This window comes from Giraffa tippelskirchi, chromosome 4 (genome assembly GCF_054371585.1).
Source record: "Giraffa tippelskirchi isolate mGirTip1 chromosome 4, T2T-mGirTip1v1.2.pri, whole genome shotgun sequence".
In the NCBI taxonomy this organism is placed as follows: domain Eukaryota; kingdom Metazoa; phylum Chordata; class Mammalia; order Artiodactyla; family Giraffidae; genus Giraffa; species Giraffa tippelskirchi.
The window spans coordinates 198,529,316-198,550,277 of record NC_137278.1 but is presented as its reverse complement, the minus strand read 5'-3'; the positions used below and the strand labels follow the sequence as shown (position 1 = coordinate 198,550,277).

Sequence of the window (20,962 nt, the reverse complement as noted above, 5' to 3'; positions counted from 1 at the left end):
AACCCATGAAAAGATTTTTAGAAATGACTTATAAAGTCTCTCTTGGCCCAAATGTTCTACCAGTTCAGTCATCCTTCTAGACCAGGACTCTGCAATGTCGGGGTTGCCTGGGTAGATTCCTGGGCCCACCCAGGCTTAGACGCTGGGAGTGTGGCTCGGAATCTACATTTTAATACATTCACAGGTGATTTTTGTATTTTCAATGCAAGTCTGTGAGAGGCTAGGGACCTGTTTCTGCCTTGTTCACTCACATGCCCACCCCCAAACCTATCCAAGTGCATCTCAGAGACAGGTGCCCCCAAACTATTAATATTCCTGGATGGGGGAATATGTGGATGAGTAACGAATGTGATTAATGGCCCCAGAAGTGTGCATAACCAAGCTCCTGGTCCACTATGTGTGTGCACACGCTCAGTCGTGTACAAGTCTTTGTGACCCCAGGACTGTAGCCCGCCAGGGTCCTCTGTCCATGGGATTTCCCAGGCAAGAATACTGGAGTGGGTTGCCATTTCCCCCTCCAGGGGATCTTTCTGGCCCAGGGATCGAACCTGGGTCTCCTGCATTGCAGGTGGATTCTTAATCAGCTGAGCCACCAGGGAAGCCCTCTGGTCCACCAGGGCTTCCCTGGTCCACCATGGCCGATGGTATCATCCTTCTCCCTCCTTGGCTGTATTTCCCCTTCTGCAAAATACAGAATGGATGAAGCAACCCATGTGACTGCTTCTGGCCTTAAAAATCCACAGCACCATGCAATCCTGCTTTCTCTTTCCAATTTGCCTCCTTCCTTGAGAGGAGAAAAAGAATCCAGAGGAGAATCAAACACAGCCCAGAGATTTGTTGTCGGTTTTAATAGGAGTGGAGTCAAACAGTTTAGAGGAACGTATAAAAAGACCTTTTCCTTTTTGGTGGAACACGATATGGTTTGTGCATAGCACATACATATTTAAAAAAAAATAGAAGCATCACATTTTACAAGCACATGACTGAACAAATTCTGCGTTTTCCTACCTGCTAAACCCAGGCTCTGCCCTGGGATGCAGCCTGAGGTACTGATTGATTTATATTAATAGGAAGGAGAACCCATGTGAGGGTCCAGCAGTGTGGGTGCTGGAATCTGCTGTTCAGTGGGGCATCCACACACGGGTCTGTGTGAGCTGTCTGCAGGGTGGACTAGATTCAGGAGGCTGTGGGCACAGTCATTTCTGCCTCCTGTCCAGGGAAAAGGATGCACCAGTTCTGGGGCAAGCACAGGTTTCAGGGTTTCCATCTAGTCTTCTGGCCCTGACCCTAACTTTCCTACCATTGGTGTTTTCCTGGGAGGTAGCACAATGAATGGTTGAGTTCTTGCTGAAAGGAGAGGGTAGAAATACTAGCAACCCACTTCGCAGGTGCGGAAGGGGTGGGTGGCAGAGAACACCTCCTTGGTGGTGACGGACCCAGAGCCCTTGGGGGAAAGCACTGGGATAGAAAGAGGTAGGAGTGATCTAGCTTGTGTCCACATGAAAAGGGGCAAAAAGGAAAGGGAGGGCAGAGAGCTTGTCCCAGAGGTCAGTGACCGTATTCAGTTTGTACTAGCAACTGTGGTCCAGGGTGGGCAAAGGCGACGGACATCCAACTATGGGGGGAAGGAGACTGACAGCTCACAAACTCTTGCATTTTCTTCCTCCTCCAGGATTCTCTTAGGATGAGGAAGGGTCCGAGATCCAGGATGAGAGAGGGGCGGAGCAAGTCTGGGCTGGAGAGTCCCACCTGCTTCCGGATAGGATGGAACTGGGAGAGAATTCCAGGCCTGGGGAGAAAGCGATGTGTCTGCAGGAGATAAGTTTGTCACCTGGAGCAGAGGGCAGGAGAACCTCCCCTCTTTCTTAAGCCCCAGAACAGCCCTGACCAGGGGCCTGGCATGTACGTTGGAGGTGTGGTGGGCCGTGGGGGCAGAGGGGAGGGTATGAAGGAGAAGAATGATGGAGTGTCCATCACAAAGTTGTACTCTGCTTTTCCACTGGTAAGTGGGGAGGGCGGGGTCAGGAGGTAGTGAGCGACCTGCAGGAGCAAGCAGGGCATTTTCTGGTTTCCTCTGCGGTCTACCCACGGCTGCCCAAAGCGAGGGGTTTATTCTTCACGGGCCCGGCCCCCCTTCTTTGTCCTGAGCTAAGTCGTCCCGGCTGAGAAGCCACCTTCAGGGGGTGTACCTTGTTCCTCTCTTCCACATCATTTGTTCTTGAAGTAGGAACAAGGCATCTTCTGGGCTCCTGGAGCCCTGCCTTTGCCTGGAGCTCCTGGAGATGGTTTGGGATGGAACAGAGGCCATTTAGCTACAAAAACTGCATGACCCGGGGTCAGAGCTCAGGATCTGGGGGAGGGAGGACCCAAGACATTCTTAGTACATGCTTGGCAGGAAGGTACGATTCACCTCTGTTCCCTTCTTCTGCCACCTCCCTGCAGCCTTTTGGATCCAATGGGGCTGACGGCTGAGCACAGGCCTCGGTTGGGGAAGAGCAAGGAGAGAACTCTGCGCAGCTGTGCAGACCTCACTCTGTTTCTGCCCCAACCCCATGTCTATGGATGGGGGTTGATTTTTCCCTAAGCCTCAGTTGCTCACAGGTCAGAGGGAAAGCCCTGGGAGAATTCCTTTGGATGGGAAGGATGTTAAAGAGTCAGTGACTCAGCCATACATCAGAGGTTTTGAAGTACTGAAACCATGGGCCCGGGTACCAGTGAGAACAGATGCCCAGCTGCCCAAGGGATGTCAGACAATGTGTTATGCTGGAGCGACGGGCATCAAGCCTGCCCGATCCGGGCATTTGAGAGTTTCTCATCCTCCCTCCCAGCATCAGAGATGGGAGTGGACATTTGGGGAAACTCCTGGTCAGGATTTGGGCACTTTTATAAGCCTCTAGGGGACTGCAGGAAAGATCTAACCATCTGAGGCCTCATGACTCTCCTTAGAAGAGCCTTCTGCCAAGAGAGCTCAGCACCTGGGGGAGAAAGGAACCAATATTTTGGGACCTGTGACTTCCTTCTCCTCTCCAGATTGTGATCCATCCGTCCCCACCCAGACCCCCTACACGCCCACTGCATCCTATTGGGAGCTGACCCACAGCTCAGCTTCTGAGCACATCGGTTTCTGACGTACCCTGTTAAACAGACCAGTTGCTCAGGACAAGACCTCCTGAAGAACAATCCGTTTTGTCCCCTGCCTCCAAGCAGACCTACACTTGAAATATTACAAACAGTCAAGACAGACCGATGTTTTCCCCTTCTGCTTGACCAAGACCTCAGCTCCATCCAGTTTCCATTCAAGACTTGGCTGCGTCCTCTCTCATCCTGAGCTCTCATTGTCTGTTGCATCTTCACTCACTTTGGTGCAGCCTCTTGTCCCTCCCCCAGCACATGTCTGCCCTGATATGTGCTGGGCAGAGGAGGCGACCAGCAGGGTGTCTCTCCCTTGGATTGCCAGCCCCTGCCTTCAGCTCATCCCGGCTCTATCTATAGCTGGATGCATCTGCAAATAGAGAGGTGTGTCAAAGGCGAGGATATTTGCAGCTGAGAAAGGGCTGGTCTTGCTGGCCGGGGCCTCTGAGAGTCACGGAGGGTGTCAGCTCATTTTGTAACCCGCCCGTCCACGTCCGCCGAAAATATGTACGCTCTGACCCGGGTCTCTCTGGTTTCAGATTTAGGAACGTCCCAACGGCTCAGGCATCCAAAGGCTCCAGGCAGACAACATTTATAGTCGCTTGGGGCACCTCTGCTTTAAATACTCTCAAAGGCTGGGAGGTAAGAAGGCATTGTGGCAGCAAGGAGCCCTTTCAGCTGGGCTGCTCCATTTCACCGAATTATCATTCTTCTCCTACTATAAAGGGTCGGGGGGCAAACTCTGGAGGTCACGATGCCCAATTCCGCTGCATCCAGGCACTGGTGTGTGTGTGGGGGAGGCCGGCTGAGAAGGAAGTGAGGGTATCAGATGAGAACTTGGGTGAGTTTCCTGGCTGTTACTGGAGAGGAATTAGCATCTGAAGTCCGAAACCTCTCTACTTCCTTCATGACCTATTTTGTACCCCTCGATGCTCGCCAAAAAGGTTGCCATTATTAGGATCCTTGTCATCTGAGGTTAAAATAAGACCCGGTTCAACGTGAGGAAAAGTTACGGGCAGGCAGCCTGGCCCCAGCTTATTCTTGGACCACGCGCAGCACTTGAGTTCTCCGGGCAGAAAGGCTCTCTCTAGGACGCCCCATCCATTCCGTTGCTTCTAGCTGGTTTTCTCCCAGTTGCCTCACACACTGCTCCGACCCACTCCTCCATGAAAAGGGGACATCGTCTCCCCCAGCTTCCCCGACGATGTGTCCCAGGGTCCCCAGAGCCCTCACACCAAGGATGCCTGGAGTACCAGCTCACTCTTTCTGGTCTGCAGCTAAATCTTAAGCCCTGTCCCCCTGCCCTCTCTGCACTTTAGAGGACAGCTGCTTCCTGCCCCTGCCCCCGGGGCAACCCACGCAGTCAGCAGCCTCTGAGAGGGAAGGTGATTGGAAAGAGGCAGAGTGGAAGCATGCATTGATCCTGCTGGGCTGACAGGTGACATTCTTGCAGGCAGATTCTGGTGATGCCCAGAGGAAGAAACCTGTTCGGAGATGCCCAGATGCATTGGCTCTGATGGTATAGACCGAGATGTCTGTACATATAGACCGAGATGTATGGATATACATCAGCACGCACACTTCCTCCCCTCCTTTTCCAGCACCCAGAATCCGCTTCCATGAGTGTCTCTGGACTTTCTCCCCTCAGTTGAAGTCAGAGCATGGGATTGATCCATTGCCATTCTAGGAGCCTGTCTGCAACCCCTCCCGCAGTTGGGTCACACACCATGGGGTCTGGTGGCTCTGGGTACCGGCTCAAGTCTCCCCCTCTCCCAAGCAGAGAAGGAGCTCGACTCAGAAGGAATAGGGGGAGGGGGAACTGCCCACTTGTGCAAAATTCCAACAGAAAAGACGTTGCTTTCCACCTGTGAGCCTTCCTCCGGGGTCCTCATATCCTAGGGAGGAAGTGCGTGACAGTCATGGTGGGGGACACCTTGCTGCCCCGCTTCACCCGTCCATATTTGCTCAGCGCAATGTAGGCACCTCGGTACAGGTCCGACTCATAAGCGTTGTAGTTGTTGGGCAGGAGGGTCTCTCTGAACTTGCACTCTTCTTGGAAGCTGGGCTGCGGAGGAAATGGACAAACAGCAGAGCATCAGTGATGAATGAAGCCCAGCAGGCCTCGGACTTCTCGCCTCCCCGAATCGGATGACCGCTGGGAACTCTGAGCCATCCTGGGTGAGCAGAAGTCTGGAAGCTGAAAACAGGGGGGCCTTTGGAGCTCTTGTGGGCCCGCCTCGCCTTCCCCCACTTCATGATGAGAAAACTCAGGCCCAGGGATGTGGGTGGACGGCCTGTGTCACGTGGAGAGCGGGGGTGCTCCTGACTGCCAGTCATGGGCACTTATTTACTAAACACCTGGATGATAATTTATTATGGTCAGAGACAGCACCAGGAAAAGGATTGAAGAGGCTGTTTTCTCGAGTCTGCTGAGAGAGGATCTAGTGGAGCAGGACTGAGAACTGGGGTTTGATCAGCGGCTTCACTTCTGTGACCTTGGGGCAGCCGTCTCCCCTCCAGACCTGTTTCCCTTCTCTGCATGCCGCCTGCTGGGGGACCATTAGGAGGGGCAAGTGAGTGGAGGTTGAGACGGACGACTTTCTGAGGCCTTCCCAGTACACCTGCATCTGGTTATTACAGTAATTCTCTCTCCTGTTGGATCCCTCATCCCATCTTTCCCAGGTTAAGGCCCAAGCGTGCTGCCCCTTAAAAGGCCCATCCTTGGTTTTGATTTTGAGCCCAGAGGTGCCTGGTGTCGCCTGTGTGTGCCTGCTCAGTCGTGTCTAACTCTTGGCGACCCCATGGACTGTAGCCCACCAGGCTCCTCTGTCCATGGGATTCTCCAGGCAAGAATACTGGAGTGGGTAGCCATTTCCTCCTCCAGGGGACTTTCCCAACCCAGGGATCCAACTCGTGTCTCATTATGTCTCCTGCATTGGCAGGCGGGTTCTTTACCACCAAGCCACCTGTGAAGCCCTGGTGCCCCCTCGGAATCCACTGTTCTCCAGAGAAAGGCAGGAATGAGATGGTGATGAGCAGAGACTTTATGGGGAACAGAACGTGGTTCCCTCTGTGACCTGTGGTGCCATGGAGTCTGGGGCCGGTGACGAATGGCCCCCTCTGGAGAGAGTCGTGTGAGGATCACCTGTTCAGAAACTGAGGGTCAGGCTTCCCGTCACACACTGACAAGTTCAGCTCCAATTAATCACCCAAGTCCTCCTTTATTCCTAGAAAAAAGAGGGCACTTTGCTCAAGCCCACCCGGGTCACTGCCCCCGGCTGGGGGGATTTCTGGGCTTCGGGTGGGGGTCGCTCCCTTGGGGGCCAGAAAGCCTGGGCTCTGGTCTTTAGAGAAATGCAGAATGAAACACAGACAGAGCCGAGCATAATACCCGACTCCTTCCTGCCGACTGAGGCCATCGGCTATAAAAAACCCACTCAATGGCTGAGCGGCTGTGTCAGGGGTGTCACCTGACCTTCTCAAGTGGAATCGTACTATGAGGGCCCGGTCTTACCCTGCTGGCGTGGGGTGGACGAGAGCCTCTTTCTCTTATGAACAAGGGTGATGAGCTCGCTCCTTGGGGCTCCGATTGGACCAGTTCGACAGCACTGAAAATAACGCGCCATCCCAGGGGACTCCCAGTTCCCTGAGATAAGGACTGTGTCCTTTTGAGCAGGTGACATTGGATGAATGATGCTCTAATAGGGGCTCATGGATGCCCATAAAGGGATGGCTCTTGGATGCAGTGAGAGCCAGTGAGGGGCAGTGAGCATCGTCTAGGTAATACATTGGGTACCACTCACCCCTCCCTTTGCCACCCCCTCACTGAATGCCTCCCCTCTTTCCCTCTCACATCCCTGGGTTACTGTTTACAAGGCACCTTCCTGTGATGTTCATTTCCTTCAAGTCTGCACCAGCCATGTCAACTGGCTTTTGAATATTGCACTAGGGAGTTCTGTTTTTCAGAAGTTTTTATCTTTCTTGCTATGGGTGCTCAAAAATATTTGCAGAATGAAGAAAGAAATGTCCCAAAGTAGGAAAAAGAAACTAATCAAAGTAGGCGAAGCGTATGTGACAATTCACCTCTTATTTACCTATGTGAACTTGGCAAGTGATTTTACCTCCTAAACCTCAGCTTCCTCATCTGTAAAATGGGAGCAGTGAGGATAATTCTGTCATAGAATTGGAAGGAGCATTCACTGAAATAATGCATGGAGAGTCCTTGGTATAAGGCTTGGCACACAGCAAAGTGAAAAATAATTAGTATTGCCATAATGATTCTCCTCCAACTGATTCATAGATTAGTCAAAAGTAAAAGCAGTAAAGGTTTTGTCTCACCCGGGATCATCATTCCTGTAAAACTTGCTGTGGGGGCTTCCCTGGTGGTCTAGTGGTTAAGAATCTACCTGTTACTGTAGGGGACATAGGTTTGATCCTTGGTCTGGAAAGATTCCATGTACCTTGGAGCAACTGAGCCTGTGCGCCACAACTATTGAGCCTGTGTTCTCGAGTCTGGGAGTGGCAACAACTGAAGCCTGCACACCCTAGAGCCCGTGCCCTGAAACAAGAGAAGCCACCGCAGTGAGAAGCCCGCGAGGCACAACGAAGAGCAGACCCCGCTCTCCACAGCTCGAGAAATGTCCCTGCAGCGCCCAAGACCCAGAGCAGCCCCCAATAAATAAAGTTTAAAAGAGCTGCGGTGGGTTGTAGGACAACTTAGCTTCTAAGCCCTGCATTTATTGCCTGAGGGGTGGCAGGGGGAGGGGGCACAGAGCTGACCGGGCTCTGGCCCCGCACTCCTGGGGCCTCTTGGGATACGGGGGTTGGGGTAACCATAGGATCTAAGACTGTCCATGGGCAAAGCTCCAGGGAAAAGTGAATTCGGGATCAACGGTCAAAGTTGAGCAGAAATAATGCTGCATGAATTAACAATCTGGTGCAGCTCAACAAACAGAATATGATCCAGAAGTAAATCCAAACATGAGCATGAAATGAATATAAAATAAAAGTGGCAATTCCACTCACTGGAGAAAACATGGTGTTGGAAGAACTGGGTACTATCTTATATAATAATAATAATAATAATAATAATAATAATAATAATAATAATAATGGAATAATAATAAAATTTGATGTATGATTTTATTCCTAACTCTAAAATAAATTCCAAAGGAACAAATATTTAAATGCTAAAAAGAGAAACTTAAGGAGAGTTCCCTGGTGCCCTAGTGGCGCTTTCACTGCCAAGGCCCGGGTCCAGTCCCCAGTCTGGAAACTGAGATACCACAAGCCATGCAGACAGGACCAAAAACAAAAGAAAAACAGAGAGAAGAGAATCTTAAAAAAAAAAAAGTCAGAAAGCTCTTTCTAAGCGGGACACAAAAAAACTAGAGGCCATTATAAAACCCAAGAGGAATAAATTAGACTTCTGCCTGGAAAAAAAAATCACCTCAAAGAAAATAAGAATGTAAATAGCAAACTGAATAAAAAAATATTTACAATGCATTATACTTTATAATATAGTTTTCAATAGATTGAATGTTGTTACTGTATTCAGAACAATGAACTGACTGAAAAATGGATGTTTATAGACAGACAGTTCACAGAAAAGGAAATGCAAGTAGCATTTAAACATAAGAAAATATGCCTAACAGAAAAAAAGTGAAAGTGTTAGCGGCTCAGTCGTGTCCTACTCTTTGTGACCCTGTGGACTGTAGCCTGCCAGGCTCCTCTGTCCATGGAAATCTCCAGGCCAGAATACTGGGGTGAGTAGCCATTCCCTTCTCCAGGGGATCTTCCCAGCCTGGGAACCTGGGTCTCCAGCACTGCAGGCAGATTCTTTACCATCTGAGCCACCAGGGAAACCCTAAAGGAAACATAAACAGCAACTGTGTGATCACATTTTTAATTGTCGGATTGCAAAGAGAGCTGTGTTGGATAACAGACTTTCATTGGTGAGGGCCTGGGACCTAGGAGTTTTCATTGGATGTGTTGGTGTGTGTATTGCTATAACTTCTGTCAAGAGAAAATTTACAATATTTATTAGAATAAAATAATAACTACAGTTTTGATGAGCATTTCCACTTCTAGGAATTTATCTTACAGGCTCACTCCCACTTGTGCATAAAAGTCACGCACTGCAGCATCATTTATAACAGGGAGAGACTGAAAACAGCCTCAGAGTCGATCAGGTGGGCAGTTCTTCGCTTAGTGACGGGACAGCCACACACAGAATGCTCTCGGTCATAAAGAAACCAGAACCTCTCTGCACACTGTTTGGAGATGGTCCCTAAGGCATATGGTTCAGTGAAGAAGCAAGATTCAAATGGCGTGGGTAGTTTGCTCCTGTTTGTGTGATTTTAAAATATGATGCCAGTATGAGCCCACACATAGGGATGCTGGTTCTTCCTAGGATGGTTGGCACACGAGGCCTAATGACAGTGCTGCCCTGGGGAGAGTCTGGGTCTTCGAGACAACAGTGAAAGGGAGGGACTTCCCCGGTGGCTCAGTGGTGAGGACTCTGAGCTGCCAATGCAGGGGGCATGGATTCGATTCCTGGTCAGGGAATGAAGATCCCATATGCTGCATGGCATGGCCAAAAAAAAACCCAGTGAGACTGAGACTTCATTTCCATGGTATATTCTTCTGCACCTTCTCCCCTTTAAATCATGTTCATGTATTGATATTACCTCATCATGTTAGTGGATTAGTGAAAATGGGGATGTGGGGTATCTCTTCACGGCTGCTCCAGCAAAGCACAGCCACTGCTCCTTATCTTCTCTTCCAACAACACAAGAGAAGACTCTACACATGGACATCACCAGATGGTCAGCACCGAGACCAGATTGATTATATTCTTTGCAGCCAAAGATGGAGAAGCTCTATACAGTCAGCAAAAGCAAGACCGGGAGCGGACTGTGGCTCAGATCATGAACTCCATATTGCCAAATTCAGACTTAAATTGAAGAAAGTAGGGAAAACCACTAGACCATTCAGGTATAACCTAAATCAAATCCCTTATGATTATAGTGGAAGTGAGAAATAGATTTAAGGGACTAGATCTGATAGAGTGCCTGATGAACTATGGACAGAGGTTCATGACATTGTATAGGAGACAGGGATCAAGACCATTCCCATGGAAAACAAATGCAAAAACACAAAATGGCTGTCTGAGGAGGCCTTACAAATAGCTGGGAAAAGAAGAGAAGTGAAAAGCAAAGGAGAAAAGGAAAGATATTCCCATTTGAATGCAGAGTTCCAAAGAATGGCAAAGAGAGATAAGAAAGCTTTCCTCACTGATCAGTGCAAAGAAATAGAGGAAAACAACAGAATGGGAAAGATAAGAGATCTCTTCAAGAAAATTAGAGATACCAAGGGAACATTTCATGCAAAGATGGGCTTGATAAAGGACAGAAATGGTATGGACCTAACAGAAGCAGAAGATATTAAGAAGAGGTGGCAAGAATACACAGAAGAACTGTATAAAAAATATCTTCACGACCCAGACAATCACGATGGCATGATCACTCACCTAGAGCCAGACATCCTGGAATGTGAAGTCAAGTGGGCCTTAGAAAGCATCACTATAAACAAAGCTAGTGGAGGTGATGGACTTCCAGTTGTTATTTCAAATCCTCAAAGATGATGCTGTGAAAGTGCTGCACTCAATATGCCAGCAAATTTGGAAAACTCAGCAGTGGCCACAGGACTGGAAAAGGTCAGTTTTCATTCTAATCCCAAAGAAAGGCAATGCCAAAGAATGCTCAAACTACCACACAATTGCACTCATCTCACATGTTAGTAAAGTAATGCTTAAAATTCTCCAAGCCAGGCTTCAGCAATACATGAACCATGAACTTCCAGATGTTCAAGCTGGATTTAGAAAAGGCAGAGGAACCAGAGATCAAATTGCCAACATCCACTGGATCATCGAAAAAGCAAGAGAGTTCCAGAAAAACATCTATTTCTGTTTTATTGACTATGCCAAAGCCTTTGACTGTGTGGATCACAATAAAGTGTGGAAAATTCTGAAAGAGATGGGAATACCAGACCATCTGACCTGTCTCTTGAGAAACCTGTATGCAGATCAGGAAGCAACAATTAGAACTGGACACGGAACAACAGACTGGTTCCAAATAGGAAAAGGAGTACATCAAGGCTGTATATTGTCACCCTGTTTATTTAACTTCTATGCAGAGTACATCATGAGAAACGCTGGGCTGGAAGAAGCACAAGCTGGAATCAAGATTGCTGGGAGAAATATCAATAACCTCAGATATGCAGATGACACCACCCTTATGGCAGAAAGGGAAGAGGAACTAAAGAGCCTCTTGATGAAAGTGAAAGAGGAGAGTGAAAAAGTTGGCTTAAAGCTCAACATTTAGAAAACTAAGATCATGGCATCTGGTTCCATCACTTCATGGGAAATAGATGGGGAAATAGTGGAAACAGTGTCAGACTTTATTTTTTTGGGCTTCATAATTCACTGCAGATGGTGATTGCAGCCATGAAATTAAAAGATGCTTACTCCTTGGAAGGAAAGTTATGACCAAGCTAAATAGCTTATTAAAAAGCAGAGACATTACTTTGCCAACAAAGGTCTGTCTAGCCAAGGCTGTGGTTTTTCCAGTAGTCATGTATGGATGTGAGAGTTGGACTGTGAAGAAAGCTGAGTGTCGAAGAATTGATGCTTTTGAGCTGTGGTGTTGGAGAAGACTCTTGAGAGTCCCTTGGACTGCAAGGAGATCCAACCAGTCCATCCTAGGGGAGATCAGTCCTGGGTGTTCATTGGAAGGACTGATGTTGAAGCTGAAACTCCAATACTTTGGCCACCTGATGCGAGTTGACTCATTGGAAATGACCCTGATGCTGGGAAGGATTGGGGGCAGGAGGAAAAGGGGATGACAGAGGATGAGATGGTTGGATGGCATCACTGAATCAATGGACATGAGTTTGAGTAAACTCCGGGAGTTGGTGATGGACAGGGAGGCCTGGCATGCTGCGATTCATGGGGTCGCAAAGAGTCAGACACGACTGAGTGAGTGAACTGAACTGAACTTAATTGAACTGAAAATAGGGAGAGAATTGAGGATGGAAGATGGGCCAGAAAATGGACTGAGAGAAGATTTGTATCAGAGATTGGTCCGTGTTCTCGCTCCAGTTTTGTCCAACCCCCTGTCCACCCACCAACCGGTTCTAACTTTTTATGACCCTGAGAGCACCCTACCCACCGGTTTCCAGGAGAATCCATTTCTGATCTAAACGGTGGTCAAGGGAGAGGTTTCATGTGAGGTTTGCAAACTCTGATTCCCTCATGGCTCAAATGGTAAAGCCTTTACCTGCAATGAGGGAGACCTGGGTTCGATCCCTGTGTTGGGAAGATCCCCTGGAGAAGGAAATGGCAACCGGCTCCAGTACCCTTGCCTAGAAAATTCCATGGATGGAGGAGCCTGGTGGGCTACAGTCCCTGGGGTCACAAAGAGTCAGACATGACTGAGCAACTTCACTTTCTTTGCAAACTCTAGAGAAGGAATCAGATTTTGGGGCAGAGGTCTCGGGGGACAGGACAGGAAGAAAGGAATTGAGCCAGATTGGAGCCAGAAATTCAGAGTGTTTTCCCTGATCCAATAGAAGAATCTGGCTTTTGCTAAGGTCTAGATCTTCTAAAATGTATTTGTTTAAATGTGCACAATGGTGCTGTTATACATTGTGCTTTGGTCTCTGCTCATCAGATTTGATTATTCAATTTCCATCCCCAACTTTTCAGAAAGTTTCTGACCTCTGTTTCTTTCCTCCAGCCCACCTCATGTCCCTAGCCTTCCCCACGTTGTGTTAGCTACTCAGTTGTGTCATATTCTTTGCGATCCCATGGAGTGTAGCCCTCCAGGCCCCGCTGTCCATGGGATTCTCCAAGCAAGAATATTGGAGTGGGTTGCCATTCCCTTCTCCAGGGGAGTTTCCCGACCCAGAGTTTGAACCCAGGTTTCCCACATTGCAGGCAGATTCTTTACTGGCTGAAGCCTTCCCCAGAATTCTGTGTGAATCCGAAGTGAGAAGAGACATGGATGAATTTGCTTTGAAAGCCTCCCTGCCTCTCCCTGGCCCCTTCCTCTCTGAGTCCCTCTCTGCTCCATCCTTGGTGTTCAGGTGGCCACGCGGCCAGGGGCAGGAGGCCGAGACCGTGGCCCTGAACTCTTCCCTCCAGCCCGATGCTCCACGGCCACACAGATGCTCAGGCTGGCATCAAGACCAGCCCCTCACTTCATCTCACCGTTTGTGTCCCTGAGCCGAGTCTCATGGCTCAGGAATGTTGGCTCCTCAGCTCTGGTGAGAAAAGCCAAGCGAACGCCGTGTTAAGAAAAGCAGCTACCGTATATTATTACTTGAACAAATGAAAATAATTCCCCCGGATCACATTGCCGGGGCCTGCCAGGCCCCAAGCCCCAGCGTGACAATGTCTTAAATTCCATGTAGGTCTAATCGGACTTCTGAGGACCCAAGCTCTAAAGCGTTTAGTTCTGGCAGTGGAGAGGGGCGTTTTGCAGGGATGGGTGGGACATACAGGGGACATATAGGGGTCTTGGCGTGAGTTACCTCTGGCGTAAATGCCCCTCAGAGTCTGAGGTGGACCAGACTGCCATCCCAGACTCTGGTCTTTGTTCAGTAGGTCACCAGACTGATGGAAGTGTCTCCTTGTCTTTAAAGTTCTTCCTTCTAGGGCTGCCTGGGCCATTTTCCCCCTTTACTCCTGGCTGTCTACGGGCATGGGAGTTGGGGAGGGGGTTGCATGGATAAGGAGGGGGGAGGTGAGAAAAAACCCAGAGAGCTCTTTTCCCCAAGACCCTCTCCTCCTGTAGCCCAACTGCTGCTTTCTCGATCCCTAGCTGAAATGGAGAAACAGCACCTCCCAGCTCTGAAGACACCTGTCCTTTCTAATCCCCGTTCCTAACACACAATTGCATCGGCAACTTAGAAGCATTTGAAGATGCCTCCACCGGGCCTTCGTGCTTCTCACTCTTCATTCCTGCATCGCCCTGGGTAGCAGGCAGGCTGCAGACAAAGCCATTTGGGAGACCATCTGCAGGGTTCCCCAGGCCCCTCGCTGCAGCGCAAGCTGCCCCCAGCTCTGGGGTCCCATCTCTGACCCTTCCACATACTGTTAGCACCAGTGACCCTTTGCCCCATCCGCTCAGACTCCATCTCCCACTAGGGGAGAGAAGCAGCTAAGAGCAAGAGAAAGACCTGGTCCCCTGCTCCCTGCAGGTAACGCCCCAGGTAATGACCAAAGGCTTCTGTGGATGAAACAAATGCTGCGCTTCACCCACTGTCATGATGCCATTGACGAAACGGATGGAGGCACAGTTATTCTGAGTAAAACCAAAATCACTGAGAGGCATAACTGAATTCCTAGTAGCTTTTCATCACTATGTACTTTTCTCAGCTAAAGGATTCTAACAGTACCACTGTCAGGTGGAGATCTTTGATTTTTTTTTTTCTTTTTTAATTTTAAAAAGATCAAGGGGATTAGAACTCACTGATTCCTGCCTCCGTCCCCATCAGAGGGAGCAGAGGTCTGGGCACAGAGATGCTTAGAGACTTTGCCGGATGTAAGACAGTGGCTGGAGGCTAGGAGCTGAAACCTGGGTGTCAGTCTACACACCTGGTGCGTTTCTGCTTCAGGCCTAGGGCATCACCTGTGGAGGCAGGTCTGCACACAAACCTGATTCACTTGAGACCTCACAGACCCAGGTTCCCATCTTCAAAAGGGAATGACAATCAGACGTGCCCGGGGGGTATTGCCCAGAGAGCATCCCCAGGGCACCTGGCGAACAGTAGGTGCTCAATAAGGGGGAGCTGTTTATATTGTCTAAACACTGTCACAGGCTCTGCACCCCTCCTTCCAAGGGATGAGACCTGTGGGAGCCCACTCTCTAGGTGGGTTTTCTTGGCGCTTATTTTCCTACCTTGGATTTCCCTGTAAAGAATCTGCCTGTAATGCAGGAGACGTGGGTTCAGTCCCCGGGTTGGGAAGATCACCTGGAGAAGGGAATTGCAATCCATTCTAGTATTCTTGCCTGGAGAATCTCATGGACAGAGGAGCTTGGTGGGCTACAGTCCATGGAGTCGTAAAAGAGTCTGACATGACCTAGCGACTGTTACTCATTTTCCTACCTTGCCCCCTGCCCCTCCCTCTGTTTCTCCCCCCAGCAGCGGTCCCCACCCCCCAGAAGAAACCCCACTCAGGGACCATAGTAGCAGCTGAGCATGCAGGGAAGGGAGACAGCTCCAGGGGCTTAAAGGGAAATGGTGTGAATGAAATCACCATCCATCAGGAGTCTTCCTGGCTCCGGGATCAGTTGGCAATTGTTTTTTCAGACTGTGATAACGGCCCCTGAAGGGCACTGCAGGGTGGGGGGAGGGGGTTCAGAAGCATCTGGTGGTGGCTTGGGACTCCAGGGAGGATGATCTCCCCTCCAAGAAGGTGCCCCTGGGAAGTATATGAGGGGAGGAGGTGGAGGTGTAGATGGTGGGCAGGGCTCCTCCCAGGGAAGCCCCCCTTTTTCCTGGACTCTGTCTCTTCAGTGAGTCCTGTGGACCCCCTTTGAAGTCATCTGCCCAGGAGTGAGGAGTCAGGGGCGTCTTGAGCATCAGGGGTCAGCCTACGCTTCAGAATCTCCCCTTCCTAGTGGTCCCGGAACGCTCTGTCCGCTCCTGCTGGCCCAGCCTCCCCGGCTTCTTCTACGGGGACCCCAGGTTTCAAGGGGGAAGTGGACACACTGACCCTCTGTTTGCACCCTTCCCCCACCTCACAGTTAACTTTCTTTCAGGGTAAGGAGAAAGAAATACTAAATGGCTTGTTAATGATGGTGGCAGAGACAGGGGTTGATGTAATCTGTGTTTCCTTCCAAAAGATTCACTTAGCGGAGAAGCTCAGAGCCAACGGCCCCCATTCCTGGCTCTGCAACCAGTGGGATCCAGGCAACATGCAGGTGGCCGGGAAGGTGCTGTTGGGGACCATCCGCTGTACCTGGCAGGGCACCGACTCCATCGAAGCCCTGCTGGCCCCAGGGGCCTCCCGCCCTCTCCATCACACATGCAAAGAGCGGTGAAAAGGACATCTGAGGATCCCTGTTGCAGACCAGTATCATTTCCCAGCAGCCCTCAGCGCTAGTGTGACCCTCGGCCAGTGAGGATTCCCTGCCCTGCAAAGCCCATGTAGCCTGGTGGCCCCTAAGCCTGCTTGCACCTCAGAAATACCTGGGAAACTTGAAGAATAAAAACAAACATATGCAGGCCCCACCGATCCAGCCGTAATGACGGAGCATCTCTGAGGAGGGTCCCTAGAAATCTGGCCTGTGACAAGTTCCCAAGGTGGTGTGGAGGCAGAGGGTCCTCCCAGGAGACTCGTCTCTAAAATGAGGGGGGCAGAGCCTGTGGCAGTGTTGAGACAACATAAATGACTCCCCTGTATTGAGCACCTACTGTTTGTCAGGAGCCCTGGGGATGCTCTCTAAGCACTATTCCCCAGCAGCCCAGAGAGGTGCATCTGATCCTCATCCTCACTTTGCAGGTGGGACCCTGGGTCTGTGTGCAGACCTGCCTCTGGGCTCTGCAGGTGATGCCTGTAGGTCCCCAGCAAAAGCACCTCCTCTCTAGGACGTGGTTCCAGCTCCAGCCTACCTGCCCTCCAGCCACTTGTCCTCAGAGGCTCACTGATTCTGACCCACGTTTTGTCTTCACACAAACCAACCCAGACAGAGAGGTGTTAGCGCTGCAGATCACAGGCCAAGGCCACCTGGGCTCCCCTGGGCTCCCCCTTCGGGTATTTCACAGCCCTGGTCTGTTGGGACATCCTCCCTGGACGCCGGGCCTGGGTCCCAGAGCCCCCGCGTTCACTTCCTGCTCCTGTCTGTCCCCATGCAGGGGTAGAATGGCCCTCCACACCCTCCCCATAAATAGTCACTCTGCTATTCCTCGACCATGGCTCACAGGTCTTCCTTTTTAGCCTTCTTATTTTGGTCGCAAGAACTCCCAGTGTCTCTGCCTTCATAGGAATGCTTTCCCCGTCCACGTTTTGGAATATGCCAAAATTATGGGCTGGGAGACCCAGGAAGGAAGGAGTCAGAGAGAGCAGAGATGTGGCAAAATGTGGAAGTTGGGGAGGTTAACCCAAGGGCTAGCATTGCCCCCACCAGCGGTGACGGCTGATGGGAGAAGGCAGAGGTGGGGTCTGGTGCCAGCCAAAGGGGTACAATGGGGGGCATGGTTCTCTGGCGCCTGGGATCAGAGATCAGAGGGCTTAAAACCTTAAAGTGAGATGTCCATGCACCGATGAAGATGAGGAAAAGAGCTTCATTTCTTCTCCCCGAGCTGTGCTCATGGCTGGAGGGTGGCTCAGTGGGAGTAGCGGGTCCAGGCTGAAACACAGGCCTGCTTCTCTGGGCCTCTCCAGCTCAGGGCCTGACTGTAAGCTTGGGCAGCAGCTTTATGCAGAACTCCAGCTTCCCTTGGACTCTATGGCCCTCTAAGCTATGGTTGCTTTCTCGGTACAAGGCTCCGATGGGTGGGATCAGGAAAAACATGATCCAGCACAGAGCTGCAAGCACCCCACTCGCACCAGCTCCTCCCACAGCCCCCCTCCTCATTCTAGATAAATATGCACATCTCTGCTCAAGAGTTTGCATTATTTTCTTCAATTGCACACTCTTCAGGCCTCATGCAGGGGCTTTCCAGGTGGCTCAGTGGTAAAGAGTCCACCTGCCAATGCAGGAGGCGTGGGTTCGATTCCCGAGTCGGGAAGATCCCCGGAGGAGGAAATGGCAACCCACTCCAGCCTGGAGAATCCCATGGACCGAGGAGCCTGGCAGACACAACTGAGCGACTGAGCACGCAGGCAGGCCTCGTGCAGCCTGAAGCTTCCCCTGCCTGATGGACTCACCGTGGCGTATAATTTTCCTTTACTGTTCATGGCGACAAAGAGGGCACTCTTCACCCCAAAGAGGCTCACCACTCCTCGCTCCACTGTGGAAATCTCCAGGAGGCCTGCCAAAGAGACGGGGGCTGTGTTACCCAACGATTGTGCAGAGCAGAGTGGGATGTCAACCTAAAGGTGACCCCCCCCCCCCCAGCAAGGGCATCTAGGCCCACCCTTCTGCTTCTAGAAAGTCAGGCCTTCTATCGCCTCCACCCTGATCTCACTTTAGGAGCTGAGTTGCCAGTCTGGGCCATTCTACTGAACTGTTAACAATCAAGTTCTGCAAGGGGGAAGTTCTGACATATGAGTTAGAGATCCCGGTGGCCACCTGGGCATCTATCTAAGGGTAGCTTCGAATATGGGCTTAATCACACGAGGTCCTTGACATGGATAAAAAAAGTGAATTCTCATTAGCTTTGTTTAAAATGTCTCCTCGCATTTCAACACATCTCAGCCCATCTAATCTTGCAAACACTGCAGCCACACAGATGCTGACGGCTGCCCTGGATCCTCCAGCCCCATCCCCTCCTGGGGAGAGCCCATCTAGACAGCAACCCACCAACTTGTAGGGCGGGCATGGGGGTTGGGGGCAAGCTGAACTAGAAAGAAGGACAAGCTGCAGCTGGAAATTTTGCAAACGACTTGCCTTTCCTCTCAAAGAGGGAAGTGAAATAAAAAGCAGCTCATATCTAATCTGGTCTAAGCATCCTTGCCAGTTCTCTCCACCCTCATTTTGTGGCTCCACCTGGCTAGGGGTTCCCGGTGGTCCTACAAGGCCACGGCTGTGCCTGAAATGCCAAAGGAATTAGTGCCGCAGGGGCCCCGTGGGCTGATGGCAGAGGATGCTAGGACCTCTGCCTATGCATCCTGCAGGAGCAAAGCGAGTCGGGGGAGGTGGCTAAGCTAGTGGGCACCCAAGTGGAGAATTCCCCTCCCTCCTTCATCACAGGACCCCAGGCACCAGAGACCTGTTGGAGACCCAGCCCTCGGCCTCCCCAGCTGGCTGTGGCTGGCACTCACTGTAGGGGTTCTCCTCGTGGGTCCCGCTGATCCGGCCGTCGGGGGGCACTTGAAGGTGGAAGCCGATGCCCACGTTGCAGTACAGCCTCCGTTGCCGCTTGATCCCCACCAAGTAGCCACTCTCCCAGTTCACGCCGGCGATCTCTCCAGCCAGTCCAGCCCGAGACCTGGACAGCAGGGTGCCCCAGCCCCTCGAGGCCAGCAGCGTGCCGTTGGCTCGGGTGCCTGCAGGAGAGGGCACCACCATGCCCACTAGGACGCCGAGGAAGACCAGAGCCCGCAGCGTGCCCTGCGGACGTCCTGCTCCCCGGGACATAGTGATGAGCAGCGTCTGTCCCCGGGCCATCCACCTTGCCTCTCAGGCACGTGGTCAGAATTAATGGCCCTAAAAATACCGCCCTTCTTGTTTTTCTCCCCTCGGCATGGTGGCAGGGGCTTATTTTTGGAAGGCAGTTGAAGGCTGCTGACATGAAACCAAAGCCGGCTTTGGGCACTTGGGTCTGGAGCGGAGGGACCCAGGCTGAGCCGTGGCCGGTAGGGACCATGGCTTGGGAACGCTGCCTGGCTGGCCTGCTCGCTCCAACCTGAGTTGATTATATTGGATTGGACCTGTCTTTATAGTTCAGCCACCCGGCCCTCCCTGCCACCCATCATCACCCTGACGTCAAGTGGCCCAGCTCACTTATCCAGGGCTGTAACATTAACCTGCTCCAGGGCCTGGCTGCCTCCCCAGACCCCCGGCACCCTCCCCACACCCCACAGATTCTGGGAGCCGCTGTCATTCCAACTATGAGGCAGGAATGAAGTGAGCAGGGCGCATCTCTGAGGGAGGGGGAGTTGGCTGGGGGCCCAGGGGAAGAGGGAGGCGAGAGGCCACCCAGGACCCAAATTGGGCAGAAGTCCTTGGCCTGGCAGCGCTGGCTTCCTTATTTAGAGGGCAAAGGGTAAAGCTAGGGATGAGGGAGGCGTGGTGGCGGGTGATGACCGGGGCCTTTGAGTCACCCAGTTCATGGAAAGAGCTCGTGGTTGAGGGCCACCGAGGCCAGGAGGATGCTGGACAGCTGCACCCCTTTAGTAAGAGAAGACAGGGATTGGACGGGGGGTATCCAAGGGGTCTTGAGGATTGTGGAGGGAAGTTGAGGTAGGATTGGGCTTCTGTTCTCCACACAGGTCCTGGAGGGCAACCAGCCAGAGGGTAGGAGCTGCGTCCAGCCCTGGACAGAGCCACTGGCCCTTTTTCTACCAGGGATCACCCTTGGCACCTGACTGCTGTCATTCCCATTTCACAGATGAGGAAGGTGAGGCAGGGGGTGAGCTTAAGTGACTTGCCCAAATGACGACAGCTAGTAAGCTACAAAGCCAGAACATATAAAGTCGGCCGAAGTCCAAAGCCAGTGCTTGCAACCTCTGCATGACGTCTGTCGTAGAAGTGAGATTTCCATGAATCGAGTGAGCTTGCTCTAGGCCAAGGGTACCTCGTAGAATCATTTCAATAGCACTCTCTCACAGTGGAGGCTGTGGGCAGCATGGGGAAGTTTTCTAGGATGAGGCCTGCTGCCCAGGGCCTTCGCTGAGACCCCACGCCTTCCCCTCCAACTGTAAGTTCCGTCCCTGGCCTGGGTCCCCACCTCCAGTCCGTGGTGTCCACCTGCTTTCTGTCCTGCTGCTTAGTTCACCTGGATGACGCTTTGGTTAGGATTTTCGCCAAGCCTTGCATGTCCGTTTTGTCCTCTCAGAATCCTTGAAGCCCAGCGGTCTTCTGTGATTACTTTCATCTGGTAAAATGTGGGGGGTAGGAGAGAGAATACGTGAACTTCCACTCTGCCATAGGCCTCA

General features: G+C 51.4%; 1 protein-coding gene across 2 annotated transcripts; it reads right to left on the bottom strand.

The window, feature by feature from the left end:
* Window positions 1–829: 829 nt before the first annotated feature.
* FGF6 (fibroblast growth factor 6) lies at window positions 830–19,717 on the bottom strand. Of its 2 annotated transcripts, XR_014051858.1 has the most exons (4): window positions 19,127–19,717; window positions 18,071–18,174; window positions 3,134–5,197; window positions 830–2,276 (listed from the first exon to the last, which is right to left on the bottom strand). XR_014051858.1 is itself a non-coding variant. In XM_081484317.1 (3 exons), exons 1-3 carry the CDS (start codon window positions 19,470–19,472, stop codon window positions 5,021–5,023), a joined length of 627 nt encoding a protein of 208 aa, XP_081340443.1. In that variant the 5' UTR covers window positions 19,473–19,717; the 3' UTR covers window positions 830–5,020. The 2 variants fall into 2 exon arrangements, 1 of the variants encoding a protein (XP_081340443.1); XM_081484317.1 differs by having other exon boundaries at window positions 830–5,197.
* Window positions 19,718–20,962: the final 1,245 nt, after the last annotated feature.